Raw genomic sequence first — 21129 nt, forward strand, 5'->3', positions numbered from 1 at the left:
ACTTTAAGAGAGGAGTCCAGTGAAGACAGGGGCTCCTCCTGTAACGGAATCCTTGACCAGAGCGTTGCCGATGCCCTGGCCGGGGATTCTGCTACTGGAGGAGCCCCTGATGTCACTGTCCATGTATAAGAGACATATTAGATCTGAATGGGTTGTAAAATAGAATGTTAATATTCATTGACTACTGTACAAACAAAAATCTTGAAAATTAGGAAGAATTTAAACACAAATTATATAAAGAATGTTTCAGAACTATTCATCATACAAAAAATTATCTACTACATCAAATTGTAGTAAAGATTTTTGATGAGTACATTGTGGGTGGCTATTCTGGGGCTGGGGTGGCTAGTTTGCGGGAAGAAAGTCCTAGATTACCTTGATTGTCATACAACAATTATCATAACATTGATGCCGTTATCTATGTCATCTCTGCACACAGTTGTGTTTGCTAGTTTCAGAAAGTCTTAAAGGAACAGTGTCACCAAATATTATTTTTTTTTATATCAGTTTTATGTTAGGGTTTTATTAAAAACGTTTATATTTATTTGTGTGTTTGTGTGTTACTTTTTTCTATTTTTACACTTTTCTTCCCTATGGGGGCTGCCATTTTTTTTTCCATTTCTGTATGTGTCGATTAACGACACATACAGACATGGAATACGGCAGCTCCAGTCCCATAGGGAATGCGAACGGGGCCCGTTCCATCCACTATGGTGTACGCCGTGTGTGTGGGAACGGCGCATGCGGCGCTCCCACACAGTCCAATTTGAAATGCGCGCCGTCCGGCGCCATTTTCCTGTGGACCAGAAGTCGCGGCCGGACAGTAAGATTACTACTTCCGGTCGCGGCTTCCGGACTTGTGCACATGGAGCAGCGGCAGCAGACGGAGCGGACGGACCGAAGGGAGCGGCGGCGACTGGAGCAGGTAAGTGATTTCTATGTATGTTCGTGTTTCAGTGTGTGTTTACTAGTGTATGTAAACCTTCTACACTGTGTGTTAGCTCAAAAAATGGCGACACACAGTGTAGGAGGTTTGACCGTTCAAACCCCTCGTTTCTCCCGGCACTAGCCAGGATAAAGGAGGGGGGGATTCTGAGAGCTCACTAGAGCGAGGGATTTTTTCCCAATTTTGCAGTATAAAGCAATGTGGTTGCTTTACCACATGCAATGCTGCAATTTTGGGAATTGCTCCATCTAGTGACCAGTGCTGGGAAATATTATAAATTGAATCCAATTTATATTTCCTGACTCGTGAAAAAAATAAAAAAAATTAGAACAATGTTTAATCACCTACACACTAATTGTTTAACTAAAAAAAACAAAACATGTTTTGCTGGCAACACATTCCCTTTAAGGTGTATGGCTAGCTTTTGTGTAACCTCAAAGAAGCTACCTGTGGAGATTAGCAAACCTGTTGTTTGCAAGTTGGCATATAAAGAAACTGAAATCTAATGGCTGTCTTGGTTTTACCTGTCAAGGTCACACTTCTGTCTTTCGTAGTTTCGGAGCACCCTTAAAACCTGGACATCTTGACTGAGGAAGCAAGGAGGTAAAAGTCCATGAATGCCCAGCTGCAACCTCTCTTCAAGGGAGAAAGCCATGCCCTAGAAATAGATGAAAAAATTATAGAAACAAAGCAAGACCTTTCTGCTAGTAAATGACATATAATGAGTATAGTAACCTGTTTTTAAAGCGTACCTCCACTTTCACTAAAAAACAATTATAGTGCAGAAGTGTGCCCAATAATAATTATTCTAAATAACTTGTATTACCATTTATGTTTTTAACAGCAGCACGGACTATGTATAGTCCGTGCTGCCGGAGGCTCATAAACTTGCAGTTGAAATGATAGCATTCTGCTCGTCTCCGTGGCTCCCGTATGCAGAACGGCTGCCTACGCTATAGAATGTAATGTGATCCTAGGAATATGAGCCTAGGAGACAGAGCAGGACGCTATCGCTCCAACTGCAGCGTTATGAGCCGCCGGCAGCACGTACTATACGCAGTCTGTGATTCGGTTAGAAGCAAAAATGGTAATACAAGTTATTTAGAAAAACTATTATAGTGCATGTATAGGGCATTAATACTGAACAGATGTCATTGTGACTCATTGATTAAAGTTCTAGGGTTATTAAACTCTGTATATTCTTCCTATAGTCATTAAATAATATTATTCATAATTATTCATTAGAAAAAAGCTGATCATGGTCAAAAACCTATTGCTGACTGTTCTACTCTAGCAGCCTGTTTAATGACCGTCTCTGTAATCTAAATTTCATAATCTGGACAACAATATAATAGTTGAGTTAAAGGGCTATTCTCAGAATCAATAATTACCACCTTTCCACAGGATTAGTAATATTTATCTCATCATGTGGGTCCCCACTGATCAAGAATGGGGGTCCCCGAACCCCCTGTCCCTCCACACCATTGCTCGACCAAAGTGACTAGTACATTGAATGGAGTGCGAGTCAAATATGCGTGCTGCCACTCCATTCAAAGTCTATGGGAATGACGGAGCCAGCTGAGTACAGCGCTTAGATGTTTCCGTCAGTCCCATAGACATTGACTGGAGCAGCGGACCCATGCTCGACCACCACTCCATTTAAGTTCCTCCTCACTAGGGGCACAAAGAGTTTTTTGTAATAGATTAATTTGCAATCTGTAATAAAAAAAATTGTGGCATGCTCCATTGCATGCTGTAGTACAGAGGTATCTGGTGCCATACAGAGGCACTACATGGTGGCATGTTCCATTGCATGCTGTAGTACAGAGGCACTACATGGTGGCACATAAAGTGCCCTTGAGTTTGTAATATAGAACCATATGGACTCTGTGTGCCGCTGTACAGGCTCCGTGCACTCCGCTCTTACACGTACAGTACACGAAGCCTAAAGAACATTTAGAAACGTAGCTCTCCTCAAACCCATCAGGTTAGGAATTACCTCATTGATGCCTAAGAAAATGAAGGTTATAACATAATACTCTCCTGCTGTTACATGGGCAATAACCTTACCTGTTTCACAATGGATGGTTACCCCAAATCATGTAGTAAATGAATGATAATAAATTATTACATAAGTATCGTATGGTAAATAAATGAATATAGATTTTCTACGAATGTATTTTTTGGGTTTTGTTAATATAGAAGAGGGAACACTTTTTTTCCACAATATGAATGAATGAGCACCTGTTCATTAGGTCGGTCATGCTAGAAATGCTGCGCCACATGAGGCAAGAGATTGAAATGTTACTCATTCATCTATGTAAATTGGAACAACTGGGTGGCAGAGTTGGAGATTCATATCCAAACACTTTACACAGGTATAACCTCAGGTATGTACTCAGATATGTGCCGTAGTGTAAAATATTTTTTTTTAATACACAGCTATATATTTTTATACTTTATATTTGATGATGAACTTTATTTCAACTGGCCGGAAAACAGAGAAGCATAGTTTCAAATACTATTCTATTCAATCTGGGAAACAAGTTACCCATTCTTCTATATTACAGAAATTGATACATGTTTACCCAGGAGAAAACTACCGGCCAAAATACAGTTCTTGCATAGAAGAAAATGTATTATATAAAAACAGCAAGGAACACATTGTGTATCCCAGACCATCAATTGATAAATATATAATACTTAGCTCAAAATCCTTAAAATACAAATATGAGTACAGTAAGAATAATACAATAACACTAATACGTCAAATGTAAACCCCAGAAGGATAGTGTGCCAGTTAAATGTGGCTTTATTGGCCTATATGGATATTAGTAATTGTAATGTATTTTCAGAAATAACCAGTTTTCAAACTTTATTTGTGTTGTATTACAGAACATGATGTTTTTTTCTGCCTTGTGAAGATATAACTTCTACATAAAGATATATGTATCCTTATGTATATGTCCCTTAATCCAGCATCTGATATTAGTTGTTTCCAGCACAGAAATTCAAAAGAAAGTTATAGTAGCACATTTTGTGTCATCATTTTATGTTGAACTGTCTTCCTAAAATTTTTCTACCCTTACAAGTTTTCTATACTTCCCTATACTTGTCTGATAAACTAGAATATCTTCAGGTCACTTGGATGCGCCTCTATGAAGGAGATTCAGATTTGTACAGTGAAGCTGAAGAAAACCAGAAGAGGTGAATTATGGAAAACCCTACTCCCAGAAACCCTGTGATAATGTTATCATCCAAAATGGATGAAGGTTGCGTGTATGCGCGTGTGCGTGTGTGTGCGCGCGTGTTTATGCGCGCGTGTGTGTGTGTGTGTGTATGTGTGTGTGTATATGCATGTGTGTGTGTGTGTGTGTGTGTATGTGTGTGTGTATATGCATGTGTGTGTGTGTGTGTGTGTGTGTGTGAAAAGGCCAATAAAAATGTATGAACAGGTCCCAATGAACATCATACGAGCTAAGGCAAAAAGCAAGGTGAAATTACTTTCTACCCACAAAGAAGACATGTTCATATAAATACATATATCCACCACTATTTTTTCTTGCCCAAAAAATAAAGTATTTTGCCAGAGAGTGCAACCTTGCTCTGTAAAACCGCACCCTCTTTTAAAATGTGCAATTGATCTTTGAATATTTTATTTCTTCAAAACTCCAGAAAGAAATCTAAGATTTCTGAAATAAAACATTGCATTGCACACAAGTGCATTGCAGGTACCATGAAAGTATATTTTTATATCTGGCATAAATCATAGTAAATTTATAGACCTTCAGTGGCCACGCCCCTTTGCCCACAGTCAAGCCCCTTTCTACAAAGGTGGCAAGGGTGGCCAAAACTTGCAATTAGCCACATCATGTGACTTTTTGGGGCCTTTTACTACTTTTCTACAACAGAAAACTGGCATTGAAAGGTTGATAAATTAACCTCATAGTTATTACTGGTCTGAATCTTTCATTTTGGCATCCAGTACTAGGCCATGAACAAATACTAGCATTATGACCGTCTAAATCAAACAAAGGTTAAAAGCATCAAGTCATATCAGACTTTGAAACGTATAACTTCTGAAACATTGCCACCTGTTAAGCCTCTGGGCATTTAAGTCAGTATAAAGGCTAACTTCAGTATTGTATAATAGGGGTAAGATTTATTTTCCTTGCACACCCAGATCACATTTTCCCCTTTTCTATTTTTAAATAGAGAAGTGGACTGGTAATACTTAATTAAGATGTAAAATACTAAATGTATTGTATAAGGAAAGATATGCATCAATGAGAACAGATGACTCCATCTGGGAACTGAATGGGAGTATTTTATTAGGGAGGGAATTCAGCACCTGCAATCTAGTGAGTAAAAAGGGGATTGCTTTTTATTACTATAAAAACATTGTCTTTACTATAGCAAGTGGCATTACATGGAATGGAATTTTATACACCGAATTTCCAGCTGCCCAAATAAATGCCATTACCAAACCGTAACATAAATAGAAATAATTTATAATGGACTGGGGAAAACACTGTCTTCATTACATACTTTAAATTGTTCTAGTCAACAAGGCAAGGAACGAACCCAAAAAGAAGAGACCGTCATTTTTTAATGTTTCTAAGAATTTGTTGGCATATCGTGTCCGAGGGTCCATTTAGACATTGCAGTTAACCCCTTCCCTCTTTGGCCACTTTTGACCTTCCTGACATTTTTCAAATCTGACATGTTTCACTTTATGTGGTAATAACTCCGGAATGCTTTTACCTATCCAAGCGATTCTGAGACTGTTTTCTCGTGACACATTGGACTTTATGTTACTGCCAAAATTTGCCCGATACATTCAGTATTTAGTTGTGAAAAACACCAAAATTTAGCGAAAAATTGCAAAAATTAGCATTTTTCTCAATTTAAATGTATCTGCTTGTAAGACAGGCAGTTATACCACACAAAAATGTTGCTAACTAACATCCCCCATATGTCTACTTTAGATTGGCATCGTTTTTTGATCATCATTTTATTTTTCTAGGACGTTACAAGGCTTAGAACTTTAGCAGCAATTTCTCACATTTTCAAGAAAATTTCAAAATGCTATTTTTAGAGGGGCCAGTTCAGTTGTGAAGTGGCTTTGAGGTCCTTAGATATTAGAAACCCCCAATAAGTCACCCCATTTTAAAAACTGCACCCCTCAAAGTATTCAAAACAGCATTTAGAAAGTTTCTTAACCCTTTAGACATTGCGCAGGAATTAAGGCAAAGTAGAGGTGAAATTTACAAAGTTCATTATTTTTTTCCAGAAATTCATTTTGAATCAATTTTTTTTGTACCACAGAATGTTTTACCCAAGAAATGCAACTCAATATTTATTGCCCAGGTTCTGCAGTTTTAGGAAATATCCCACATGTGGCCCTAGTGTCCTAATGGACTGAAGCACCTGCCTCAGAAGCAAAGGAGCACCTGGTGGATTTTGGGCCTCCTTTTTATTAGAATATATTTTAGGCACCATGTCAGCTTTGAACAGGTCTAGTGGAACTAAAACAGTGGAAACCCCCCAAAAGTGACCCCATTTGGGAAACTACACCCCTCGAGGAATTTATCTAGGGGTGTAGCAAGCATTTTGACCGGCCAGTTTTTTTGCAAAAATCTTTGGAACTAGGCCATGAAAATGAAAATCTACATTTTTTCAAATAAAATGTCGGTTTAGCTAATTTTTTTTCATTTCCAAAAGAACTAAAGTAGAAAAAGCACCACAACATTTGTAGAGCAATTTCTCCCGAGTAAAACAATACCCCACATGTGGTAATAAACGGTTGTTTGGACACACGGCAGGGCTGAGAAGGGAAAGAGCGCCATTTGGCTCTTGGAGCTCAAATTTAGCAGGAATGGTTTGCGGAGGCCATGTCACATTTGCAAAGCCCCTGAGGTGACAAAACAGTGGAAACCCCCAACAAGTGACCCCATTTTGGAAACTATACCCCTTGAGGAAATTATCTAGGGGTATAGTGAGCATTTGGACCCCACAGGTTTTTTTGCAGAAATTTTTGCAAGTAGGCTGTTAAAATGAAAATCTAAATTTTTTCAAATAAAATGTAGGTTTAGCTAATTTTTTTTCATTTCCACAAGGACTAAAGGAGAAAAAGCACCATAAAATTTGTAAAGAAATTTCTCCCGAGTAAATGAATACCACACATGTGGTAATAAACGGCTGTTTGGACACACGGCGAGGCTGAGAAGGGAAAGAGCGCCATTTGGCTTTTGGAACTCAAATTTAGCAGGAATGGTTTGCGGAGGCCATTTCGCATTTGCAAAGCCCCTGAGGGGACAAAACAGTGGAAAACCCCAACAAGTGACCCCATTTTGGAAACTACACCCCATGAGGAAATTATCTAGGGGTGTAGCAAGCATTTTGACCGGCCAGTTTTTTTACAGAACTTATTGTAAGTAGGCCGTAAAAATGAAAATCTACATTTTTTCAAAGAAAATGTAGGTTTAGGTATTTTTTTTTCATTTCCACAAGGACTGAAGGAGAAAAAGCACCGCAACATTTGTAAAGCAACTTCTCCCGAGTAAAACAATACCCCACATGTGGTCACAAACATCTGTTTGGACACACGGTAGGGCTCAGAATGGAAGGAGCACCATTTGGATTTTGGAATGGTTTCTGGGTGTCATGTCATATTTGCTGAGACCCTGTAGTACTAGTACAGTGGAAACACCCCAAAAGTGACTCCATTTGGGAAACTGCACCCCTTGAAGAATCATCTAGGGGTATAGTGAAAATTTTGATCCCAAAGGTTTTTTGCTGAATTAATTAGAATTAAGCCATGAAAATTAAAAATAATTTTTTTTTCCAACAAGATGTCGTTTTAGATACACATTTTTCATTTTTACAAGGAATAGAGAAGAAAAAGCACCCCAACATTTGTAAAGTAATTTCTCCCGAGTACGGTAACACCCCATATGTGGTTATAATCAGCTGTTTACATATATGGGAGCATTCAGAAGAAAAGGAGCGGTATTTATCTTTTGGAGCGTAGATTTTGCTGGAATGGTTTGCGGACGCCATGTTGCATTTGCAAAACCCCTGATGTACCAAACAAAAGTGACCCCGTTTTAGAAACTACACCCCTAAAGGCATTTATCAAGGGATGTAGTGAGAATTTAGACTCCACAGGTGTTTTTCAGAAATGAATACGCAGTGGATTGTGCAAAGTGAAAATTGCAATTTCTCCACTGATCTGCCCATTCACCGCACAAGATGTTGTGCCCCTAGAGAATCTTACCCCATAAATTGTTAAGCGGGTTCTCCCGGGTATGGTAATGCCATACTTGTGGACATAAATTGCAGTTTGGGCACACTGTAGGGCTAAGAAGGGAAAGACCGCCATTTTGAGCATGGATTTTGCTTGGTAATAGTTCTGTTTGGGGTTTTGCTGGTATTTCCGTTTATAATGTGGGGGCGTATGTAATCTGTGCGGAGTATATCAGGGCATAATAAGAGGGTATAATAATGGGGTAAATAATGCAATTATCCATAGGTGTGTGTTACATTGTGAAGCGATCCGTTATGCGCAGGCCGGTGTCACACTGATAAACGGTTTTCTTTCTTATCCCCCTTCTGTAACGCTCTGCACCTTTTGGGGACTTTTTCTCCTTCGTGGTTTGGGAAATATTGCTGGGAAAGTTTTGCGCTCGTATAATACGGGCGCCCTCGCTTCCAGCGGATGTGCCATGTCCCTTCCCTTTCCTAGTTCCTAAATACTAGGGCCCTGAAACTGAAGGAATGTTCCCCTCCGGCCTGTGCATTGAGATGTTTTTTCATTACCGCATTACTAGTGCCATAACTTTTTTATTTTTCAGTAGATTGAGCGGTGTGCGGGCTTGTTTTTTGCGAGACGGGCTGTAGATTTTATTGGTACCATTTTAGAACACATACGACTTTTTGATCACTTTTTATTTCATTTTTTGGTAAAGGAAATTACCAAAAACAAGCAATTCTGGAATAGTTTTTTATTGTTTTTTTTATCGGCATCCACAGTGCGCCCTAAATTACATGTTAGCTTTATTCTGCGGGTCGATAAGATTACGGCGATACCAAATTTATATAGTTTTTTATGTATTGCAGCTTTTGTACAATAAAATCACTTTTTTTATAAAATCATTTGTTTTCTGTGTCGCCATATTCTAAGACCCATAACTTTATTATTTTTGCGTGCACAAAGCGGTGTCAGGGATTCTTTTTTGCGGCACGGATTGTCGTTTCTTTATTAGTACTATTTTGGAGTAAATGTGACTTTTTGATCACTTTTTATAGCATTTTTTGGAAGGAGATGTGACCTAAAAACAAAGATTCTGGCGTGGTTTTTCATGGTTTTTTTTTACGGCGTTCACCGTGCGGGATAAATTACATCATTGTTTTGTAGTTTGGGTCGTTACGTACGCGGCGATACCAATTATGTATAGTTTTTTTTATGTATTGCGGCTTTTGCACAATAAAATCACTTTTTTTATAAAATCATTTGTTTTCTGTGTCGCCATGTTCTAAGACCCATAACTTTTTTATTATTGCGTGCACGAAACGGTGTCAGGGATTATTTTTTGCAGGACGGATTGCCGTTTTTATTAGTACTATTTTGGAGTAAATGTGACTTTTTGATCACTTTTTATAGCATTTTTTGGAAGGAGATGTGACCTAAAAACAAAGATTCTGGCGCTGTTTTTCATGTTTTTTTTTTACCGCGTTCACCGTGCGGGATAAATTACATAATAGTTTTGTAGTTTGGGTCGTTACGGACGCGGCGATACCAATTATGTATAGTTTTTTTGATTTTTACGGTTTTTCCCATAATAAAAGACTTACTATGGGAAAAAAGTCAGTTTAGCTTTATTTTTATGTGAAACTTGTGTGTTTTTATTGTTTTACCACATTTTTATTAACTTTTTTTTACTTTTTTTACTTGTCCCACTAGGGGACATGAGGGCCTGATGCCCCGATCGCTACTCTAATACACTGCACTACATATGTAGTGCAGTGTATTAGCGCTGTCAGTTATTCACTGACAGCAAGCCTATGAGGACACGCCGCAGGCAGACTCGGACGCCATTTTCTGGCGTCCGATTGCCACAGCAACCCAGCGATTGCATCACTGGGTTGCCGATCAGGTGAAAACTATTGAACGCAGCATCTGAGGGATTAATCTGCTGGATCGGAGAATAGCTCCGGTCCTGGCAGTTACAGGAGGGTGCCAGCTGTATAATACAGCTGTCACCCCGCGGTGATGGTGCCGGCTCTGCTTCTGAGCCCGCACAATCACTGCGCCGTACATGTACGGCGCTTTGCGGGAAGCACCTCCCGACAGCGCCGTACATGTACGGCGCATGTCGGGAAGGGGTTAAGGTTCGGTTATTACTGTATTAAAAAAACGCATCTTAAAACCGCATGTGTTTTTACAACGATTTGGTCCATTTTTCGATGCAGTAAAAATGTATGCGGTTTTCATATGAGGTTTTTCAATGTGGTTCTAACCACACCTGAACCGCAATGTGTGAATGGACCCTGACTCTATCAGGCTGCGGTCATATCAGCAGTTGTACAGCGGGCCTGAAGTGCCTATTTTTATCTGCTACCAAACCAGGTCAAATCATACAGGGAATAGGAAAGTGAGATTTTCGTGGAATTACTTAATTTAATTTTTCTGTACCTGCATAGGAAACTATATAGGCAACATAACTATCTTTTAAATGGCACTCTATCCAATACACATGATTAAAATACTTTCTTTGGCCATGCTCACATAGTGTAGGTTTTGAGTTGTCTTTCTTAGTCAAAACAAGAAGCGGATACAAAAAGTAGTTGTCTTTCCGTTATATTTTTTCCTCTGTTTAAGATCCACTTCAGACTGTAGCAAAAAAAAATAATAAAAAAAATAAAAGCTTCATACCCATCCCCAAACCATGTGAACTGTATTGAACGGCATGAATAGGCATCACATTACGGCTCTGTACAACTCTGTACAGAGCCATAAAATGGTTGTGTCCTTCAGGCTTTAAGCTCTATAAGGCCGGGTTCACACAAGGCAGTTTGATGCAGTTTTTGAAACTTTTTCTTTCTATTTTCAACCAAAGATAAGTAGAATGTGACTGATTCACAGCAAAATACTGCTCAAATGATAATTTGATGTTTTTTTTGGAGCGTGTTTTCTACAGAAAATCCACCAAAATGTGTTGACATAAAAGAAATCGAGATCACATGTATTTGCAACATGCTGTGCTTTTGTATGTTTTTTTTCTTGAATATAATCAAACTGGAATAAATATATATTTGATATTTTTTTTAAATTATGGCCATCAAACGATGAATCAATCTGTGCACAATACAGCATAAGACGTCTGTGTGGAACAGAGTAACCTCAAACTGTGTTTCTCACTTATTTATGTGCCAGGACAGTCTAGCGCAATGTTTCTCAACATCGCTAAGAGTGTCATTGAAAGCTTTGATAATGCATACAACTTGGCAATTTTCAACTTATTTTGATAGTTGATGACAATCCTCTCAATGTATAATGATTTGCAGATGACGACATAATTGCCACATGTAAAGATGTGTTGTACGCTTCCGTCATGATCAGGAGATGTAGTCAAACGAGGTCGAAACCCTAAATTGGACAAATTAAAAGCATATGTAAGATATCCTAAACCAAGTCCCCTCTGCTCTAATAATTTACATCAGATTATCCCCGAGGTTATGATCAAATACTGTGCAGCACCTACAGATGTGTCTTTTCCTTTTATCTTAACATATCCTGAGATGTGTGGCTCGAGATTACCCGCTTTTAAAAACAAACATGATTTTGTGATACTATTTCACGAGATGTTTATGCTATATGTGTCTATGTGTGGCCACTCAGTGGTTGTGATGTGAATTTTAGTCTGTCATGGGTTTTACTAGCATGTCGTGATATTGTATTGAATTTGTTTTAAGAGCAATTGGAGTCCTTAACTAAATTCAGGCAAAGGTAAGGGTGGACATATCCGTATTATAATCATTGCATGAAGATAGTCTATAGTCTTCTGGGCAGTTCCGGTTTTAATTGTTGAGCCTATCCCACTTCTCTGTCTTTCTTCCTGCCAGGTGTAAGGGTGGAGTATTTATATCTGGCATCCTCCCCTTTTTCTTTGCTTGTGAATTTTCCAGTCTGCATATGTTTTGCTCAAGCTCCTGATTATACCCTGTACTTATGAAATCTTGGAACTGGACCTCGGCTTGTCTCTAGAATACCCCTTGTTTGCTGATTTGGACTTTCTACTCCCGGCTGGTTCTGACCTCTGCTATTCATGACATTCACTTGCTTATTTAAACTTTCTGTTTACACTCTGGCTGTCTTGTTACCTGTTCAGGTATTGCCTGCATTGCACCTCTTATCCAACACTGAACTCTGTTAAAGCAACTTCGGTTCTATGCAGCAGAAACCATCCCGACTTGCGGTGGGCTCTGGCGAACACCATAGAGTAGCCTTAGACTCCGTTGATAAGAGTTGTGACAGATTTGAGGTTGCAGATTTATTTGCACGCTCACTCCCGATAGTCTCCAGCAGCATTTGGCGAACCTAGCAATTCCATAAACTTCCACCCTGGGAATTGCTCAACTAGAGATTCCATAATACAAGTAACTAGGTGACACATCAGCCATCTGGGTCCTAATCCTCAGCTGCAGTTCCTCCGATTACAACTCTACATTGTGCAGTGTGTGTGGCAGCCTGTAACATTTTCCATTAAAACAGATTGTGGCACTAATTGGGAATTGGAGAGTTTACATATCTGACTTTACAAAGACATTACTACAAATGGAACGGGCAAAGGTGTGGCAGAAAATAAATTGGACAAAATTAAGTAATATGTTATTGAAAAGTAATCCAAAACTTCCAGCGCCAGTTCAGTAACATCCAAAATCAAGAGTGTCTCATGTGCTTCTTGTGTTTTGACAATAGTCAATCATTTTGTTACTGAAACAGATTGTGACACGTGTTAGGTTTTATGAGAAAACTAGAATTTTGTCCAACATTAACATCAGAGTCCTGTGTTTAAACTACTTTTTGGAAGAAATGAGGAGCTATTGGCAGTTTATTTATTTTAGTTTTTGCGCTGAATTCTTGGTGCTGTGCCTTACTTGGAATTTTACATATGTTGAGACAAATGTTTTTTTACCCATGGAAAAAAGAATAGATTCATTCAGGGTTAAATAAGTGTTGGTGGAGGCCCCAGGGTAAAAAAAAATATGGTGGCAGCCCCTACCCAGCAACAGCCTCATATAATGCATGGCTAATTTAACTAGCCATACATATACGATAAGTGCCAGCAGATGCCACTGAAATAAATAGGATCCAGACCTGCAGGATAGAATTTAAGATTGGATAAGATTGAAAAATTATGCAAAAATTGGCACTCAGTGGAGAAATTAAAATGAATTTAAATCTTTATGAAATATAAACATTAAAAATATTTTTTTTGTCAAAAATCATCAGTGATCTTGCACAGAACTGACGCTGGAATGGATGTCAAGAACCTGGACAGATAATAACATTTCACATTAAAATAGTAATTCATAAATGTGCAACAATTAAATATTGTTTTGGTGGAATGCTATCACCAGCATGTCACCTATTGAACCAGCAATATCTGGTGGAGGTGGGTGAAAAATTAGTTTTATGTAACCTATAATTATCTTCTAAGTATCTTTAGTATTCAGTTTTTTTAGTGTTCCTGCACCATATGATAATGAGCATATAAAAGTCATATCTGTGTTGGAAAAGAGTCATATCTTTGTTCCTCAAGCCTCTCTCAGTTAACCCCGCCTCCATAGTTTTGATTGACAGCTCCTTGCCTCCCACTAGCACACACAAAATCCTGCACTTGCGCATCGATGTCCTGTTTCGGTGCGTGCGCACAACGGGACATCATAGCGGCGCATGCGCAGTAACTAGATTTGAGGTCCGCACGAAGCAGGGAAGAGTGTTGACCATATATGACGGGCGCATGTGCACTCTCAGACAAGATTTCGGCATTCAGGGCAGGCCGGTTTTCGGGAGTGGGCCAGCATAAGAAGAGGAAGGAACGAGACTGCCGGATTATTACAATAAAAGGCGCAAAATGTTTGCTGACCGTTATTTACAGTTTTAGGAGGAGTATAGGAGAGGGGATAACGGAAATTAAATTTTGACAGCAGCGGCCAGCGAGGGGTGAGTAGAGTTCAATAGGTGACAGATTCACTTTAACCAGTTCAGGATCGGGCTATTTTGAGCCTTCAGGACCAGACACTGTTTAGCCCTTTTTAGCACGTGTTAGTCACTGTCCAGGGTGCTGAAACAGTTACTGCCGATCGTTTAACTCTTTCAGCACCTTGGACAGTGACTATTTACTGACGTCGCCTAGCAACGCTCCCGTAATTACGGGAGCCCCATTGACTTCTATGGGCCTGCCCGTGTCGTAATAACGAAATACATAGGTCCAGCCAGAATGAAGAAATGTCATGTTCGTAAAACAGATACGCTACACAGCACACATAACATCTGCGGACTTCATTGCGGAATTTTGACTCTCCATTGACGTCAATGGAGAAATTCCACAATGAGTCCGCAACAAGTCCGCTACACGTCCGCAACAACCAGTGTTTGCTGTGGACACCAACTTCCGCACCACAGCCTATGGTCCGCAGCGGAGTTTTCCGCAACATGTAAACGAACCTCACTAAAAAGCTGTAGAAAGCAATGGAGAAACGTGTACGCTGTCCGCAGCGGAATTCCAGAGCAATTCCGCCACATCTGGTCATGCCCTTATGGCTATAACTTTTTTATTTGTTGTGCTAACTATGTGATTTTTGTGATGTTTTTTTCATTAGACAATGCAGGTTTCTTTTTTTATTGTTTTTATACACATCCTTTTTGCTATTTTAGAATTTTTATTCATAAAGTTTGAAAATAATAGTGAAAAATAAGCTTTTTTAAGATTCAGCTATTTTTTTTTAGTAATAACATAGTTTTACCCTAAAATAGGCCTTTTATCTGTGATCGTCATTGTCTACCGTAAATTTTAATATATTACATGTCTATATTAGGGCAATTGGGTCAGCGCTAGTGTTACGAAAATGATTGGTGGGAGGGGAACGTTTTTTTGGTGTGGGTATTTTATGTGTATTTATTATTTAATTTTTTTTGCACTTTACGTTACTATTTTTTTATTAGGAAGAAAAAACAGAACCAAGATCCAGCGCTGGGTGTGCGTTAAAAATGAACTCCTGTTCCAATTTTATTGGTATAACAAAGATAAAAATGATAGAACTATATGGAGTAGTTCTGTGGCAGAGTACAGGAATGAATGTTAGGTGAAGGATAGCAGTAAGCCCTGTTCAAATGTGCCTACGCGTTTCTGACACGTCTGTGTCCTTATTCATGGCATGCATCTATGAATAAGGACACAGACGTGTCAGAAACGCGTAGGCACATTTGAACAGGGCTTACTGCTATCCTTCACCTAACATTCATTCCTGTACTCTGCCACAGAACTACTCCATATAGTTCTATCATTTTTATCTTTGTTATACCAATAAAATTGGAACAGGAGTTCCTTTTTAACGCACACCCAGCGCTGGATCTTGGTTCTGTTTTTTCTTCCTGTTGTGTACCGCTGGCCGCGCGGGAATCCGGGCGCTGTCTGCACTCAGACACAACTAAACGGTGAGCTGGAGGTCTACCTCCCCCCTCTTCCCCAATCATTTATTTTTTTATTACTATGGTCTGTCCATCAGAGGTCAAAAAAGACCTTTGGGGAACTTTATATATTTTTTTTCTTTCTTTTACACCATCTTTTCCACTGTAACTGGAGCTGCACAGCAGCCTCAGTTACAGGGGAAATCAGCCCTCTCATAGTGACGATTGTCACTAATAGGGCTGTGCTGGGTCTAGTAAGACCCAGCAGCAGCCTGCCACTAACGGCACCCGGCGATCATGTGACCAGTCACATGATCGCCGGGAGGAATAGAGACAGCGCCGCTGCTGCTTTCTCTATTCCTATACACAGCGTTCATTGAGCGCTGTGTAAAAAGACATCGGAGAAGACAGAAGCAGCGAAAGCTGCTTCTATCTTCTCCTCAGGGTCCCCGGCAGTCACTGATCACCGGAGACCCGACATTCAGCTGCCCAATTGCGCAGGCAGCAAGTTAAAACCCGAACCGTAATATGTCTATGGCTCGGGTTTTAAGGACCCTGACCGCTGGCCGTAAAAACACAGCCAGCAGTCGGGAACCAGTTAAGAGCTTACTGCAAATGAAGTATACATTGATCTCAATGTATGCAGTGAGTTCCAAAGCTAGTAAGTGTCTGGATTTTGTAGTTTTTAGTTTGACATTGGATCTTGAGCTCCGCATAAGAAAAAAATAACTCCAGTTCCTATAAACATATGTTTTTAACCCCTTAAGGACGAAGCCAATTTGAACCTTGAGGATACAGTAAATTTTATCGTTTTGCCTCTTTGCGTTCCAACAGCTATAATTTTTTATTTTTTAAATTAACTTACATATATGAGAGCTTGTTATTTGTGGGACATGTATTATTTAATAGCACCATTTTGGGCTACATATTTCTTAGCTTTTAACATTTATAAATTTTTTGGGGTTATGAAAAAACATTGTTTTGTTTTTTTTCGAAGATGTTTTCCTAACAGTATAAATAACACGTTAACTTTGTTCTGAGATTTGTTGCGTTTACGGAAAAAACAATTATGTATAGTTTTTCATGCTTGATTACTGTTATTGAATAAATGCAATTCAATGGGAAAAAAGTAGTTTATTTTTTATTTTATTTGTCTGTCTTATTTATTTAACTACTTTTTTTTAGTTTAACTTTAATTTATGAATTTTACTTTTAGCAAATAATGCATTAGAATACCTACGTATTCCAATGCATTATTGCCTTTCAGTGAAAAACTGTCAGGTACCTTACACCTCTTGCACACAACCGAGATTGGGCCATGAAAAACAGTCCGTGTGTTGGCCGCATTTCCCAGCCCGACCACTGTACAGGTGAACGGTCTCCTGCCATCATAGATATTTTATGATGCTAGGAGTCCCTGCCTCCCAGTGGAACCATTTTGTTCAGTACGAAACCGCAGTTCCGTGAGGAGGCAGGGACTCCTAGCATCATAAAATGTCTATGATGCCAGGAGTCCCATTCACCTGAGCCGCGGTCGGGCCGGGAAATCCCTTCGACACACGGACCGTTTTTCACGGCTCGAACTCGGTTGTGTGCAAGAGGTGTAACAGGTAATGCTTAAGGCATGATCTAATAGGCAACTACTGTACATTTTTCAGTCATGGGGCCTCTCTTATTTAGGCCTCATTCACACAACAGGGATTCCCGGCCGGGTGCCGGCCGTTCATAAATTGGCCGGCACCCGGCTGCATTAGGAATAATAGACCCCTAATGCCTCATTAGGAAAACCGGCCGTCAAAAAATAGGACATGCTCTATTTTCGGCCGGGTACCCGGCCGCCCGGCTCCCATAGAAGTCTATGGGGCCGGGTAATACACGGCCATCACCGGAATGTGTCCCGAGTGATGGCCGGGTTTTCCGTGGCTTGTGCTCTATCTCCTCCTCCTCACAGCGCAGAGTGCATGTGAGGAGAATGAGTTGATGCCATTCGGACGAATGGCTGTACACTGTGTGGCAGGGCCGGGGTGTACAGCAGGTGGAGGGAGCACTGCGCTGGCTCCCTTCCCCTGCTTGTTTTAAAAGCGCCCTGGCCCGGCGACACCTTCCATGGCGCCGCTAGCAGCTGCTGCTGCTGCGGCTGCTACTACTGTAGCGACGCCACTATAGCAGAGCAGGGAGGTATATCCCCGCTCTGCTATGTGCTAGCCCCACTTTAGCTCCTTGAAGGAGCGGAATCCCCGTGTTTTCGGGGATTCCGCTCCTGGTCAGAGCGCTTGATGTCTCTGTCCATATCTGGGCAGTGACATCAGGGGAAACTCCTGAAGTGGGATCCCCGAACACATGGGGATTCCCCTTCAGGAGTTGCCGCTGATGTCACTGTCCAGATCTGCCCGGCCCGGAACGGATGCAAAACTTTATGCAAACCGGCTGGGCAAAATGGCAGATTTTACCGGCCGACACTCGGGCTCGGGTGGGACCCGGTCGTGTGAATCCCGCCTTAGGCCTCTGGCTGCTATAATGACCATCAGCCCCTGCAATTGTATTGCAGGGGTCAGTAATGTGAGTACAAAGGAAGCCGCCTCCCTTTGTTTTGATCTTTTAGATGCTGTGGTGACTATTGAATATGGCATCTAAGTGGTTAAATGGCCGAGATCCGTGCTGCAGGTGTCCGGCTATCATTAAAGGGTGATGGCACAGGCAGAGTAATCATCACAGGATGTCGGACCTAAGAACGGCATGGTGTTAAAAGGTGAACATTCACCTTAAGACCATGTCTTTATAGCGTTTTCATGCACGTGATTAACTTACATTTGAATATCGATTGCAATATTAACCTATGGGAGAACATGACATTGCATGTGTACATGTGATGTCATGCGTCCCCAATTTCAAGAATACAAAAAAAAAATCCAACAGGGTTGGATTCTTTGCAATTATCGCAGAAATCACATGAGAGTTCCCCAGTACCAACAAATGCAGCTCACATATCATATACTTTGCATGAAATATAACGCCATGGAGCCCTTGCCAAAGGCTGTCACCCCCAAATAAGTCAGCAGAATTCTGTCTTTAGACCCACAGGCACAGGCTGATGAAAAACAGTCAAAGTATTCTGATTTACCTTCACATGTGATCTAGATGGGTTTTTATCTATTTGTGAATCATTGTAAATACAAACCTCTAATATAAGTAGACTCAGTAAAAGTGAATATACACAATTTTGAGATACAGATGTAAAAAAAAAATGCATTATAAACAATTCTTCAATACATTACATTCACATGAATTAAAAACATAAAAGTGACCAACGTGGAGGTTTTCTGAGTGAATTGCATTTTCTGCAGACCTCAGCTGGTTTTCTTTTAAAATAAGACATTACTCATAAGTCTGAAGTACAAAGAGTACACTACATGAACATGGTCATTCACTTTATTACAAAACCACAATGTCCTTTGGATCCAGAGATAAAATACATTATATTATAGTTAATCTATCACACATAATTTCATTTATAAGCAGTAATTCATATCATAAATCACACACAAGACAAGTGCCAGCCTATCATAACAGAATAAAACAAGACCTAAGTGCTTATGTTTGTGCACACATAGAGGCCGATTGATCAATGCTGCTGCAAGGACACTTTTCTGCACTTTTTAAAAACTGTCATTCATTTGCCTTATGTCTGTGTCATATTTATTAAAATGTTGTTGGGCTCATGATAAAAGTCTCAATAACAACCTTTACATTAAGTGCTTTTTATCATCATCAGCAATAGGGTGCCCGTTCATGATATGGCTGAGGTACACGGTTAATTACGAATAGCCGTTTTGCAAAAAGTTCAGGTGAAGCACATAAAACCTCGACAATTCCGTGTGAGTTTTTTTTATAAACGGTTCTGGTCTGCTTGGCAATTAATGGGAACTTTCAGTGCAGCAGAATTTTTTTTGTACCCTTCTCCAGATCTGTGGCTCCACACAATCCTGTCTCTGAGATCTACAGGCAGTTTTTTCCTCCTCATCACTTGGTTTTTGCTCTGATATGCATTGTCAATTGCGAGACCTTATATAGACAGGGGTGTGTCTTTCCAAATCATGTCCAATCAAATGAATTTACCACTGGTGGACTCCAATCAAGAAACATTTCAAAGATGATCTAGAGAGATGGGAGGCCCCCAAAACTAAATTTCAAGTGTCATAGTAAAGGGTCTAAATACTTCTGTCCATGCAAAATGTGAGTTTTTAATTTTTTAAAAATGTGCAATATTCTGTTTTCACTTTTTGATTATGGGGTATGGAGTGCAGAATGATCGGGAAAAACGTGCATTTTTTTTTATTTTCGCACAGGGCTCCAACATAACAAAATATGTAAAAAGTAAAAGGATCTAAAGACTTTCTGAATGCACTGTATTAAGAGATATGGCCATTAGATGGTGAAGCAGAGACATATCAATAAAACATATTTTTTGTAAAAATTATTAGGCTATACTAAGGCAAATGTGTTTTACCAATTTTATTGAATTCTAATATTGCCAATATTTCAAATTCTTATATGTATATTAGTATACAAATTTATTTACTGTATAAATACACATGACAAAACATCAGGATGAAATCCTAGCTATAGTGTATTTTACTGAATACATTCCCTCACATCAGTCTCTGCAACGTGTGGCTGACAATCTAATTTCCGTTTGCAAGACATACAAAAACGAAAGCTGGCCACAGAACATGCTGGCTGAATGGATGGTAGTTTGGCTCCAGTGACATGTACTATAAGGCGCATGTAATGTTTTTCACAGGTGCAATGCAATGCAACTCTACACAATAACAAAAAAAACATGTAGATTTACCAAAACACAAAATGCCATGGTTTTCAACATTGAAGTCAGTAGTTATAACATTTGATGAATAATCCCTCCGGGGTCCTCAATGCAAGGATCTGCAAAGAACAGTATAGAGCTCTGCTTCATAGACCCTATTTAGCAGAACTTCCTGAGGGAATTGGTACCTGTTCACATTTTAAGCATAGATGCATTTTAAGTCACATGCAGCAGATTTTGGTGCAGAAATATTCTGCGACAGAAAATCACTTCCGTTCATCCGAGTTTGTTTCTGCAGCAGGTGTATGGATTTCTCCAAGTACCATTCAGATGAGTGGAACTGATTTTCAATCGCAGAAGATTTCTGCAACAAAATCTGCCGTGTGTAACTGCACTCTTAGGGCTTGTCCACACACAACAGAATTGCTGCAGAAAATTTCTGCAGCAATTCCGTTGAAAAACGCAGACATTCCGTTGCAGCAAAAACGCACCATTTCCTGCATTTTTGACATTCCGCAGCAGGAATTGACATGCTGCGGTCCGAAAAATATGCACTGCAGGTCAAATTCTGCTCTGAATTTTTACGCAGCATGTGGATGGGATTTGTTAAATCTCATCCACTATGCTGCTACTGTATTCTGCTGCTTTTTTCCAGACGGAAAA

General features: G+C 39.8%; 1 protein-coding gene across 1 annotated transcript in view; it reads right to left on the minus strand.

Annotated features, from left to right (window-relative positions):
- Window positions 1–21129, minus strand: part of ME1 (malic enzyme 1) — a 341544-nt gene that overhangs the window by 283686 nt on the left and 36729 nt on the right. The window contains exon 2 of the mRNA XM_075864168.1: window positions 1471–1604. Within this exon, the coding sequence (XP_075720283.1) occupies window positions 1471–1604 (134 nt within the window). The remainder of the gene's footprint in view (window positions 1–1470; window positions 1605–21129) is intronic.

The sequence above is a fragment of the Rhinoderma darwinii genome, chromosome 4 (assembly GCF_050947455.1).
Source record: "Rhinoderma darwinii isolate aRhiDar2 chromosome 4, aRhiDar2.hap1, whole genome shotgun sequence".
Lineage (NCBI taxonomy): Eukaryota > Metazoa > Chordata > Amphibia > Anura > Rhinodermatidae > Rhinoderma > Rhinoderma darwinii.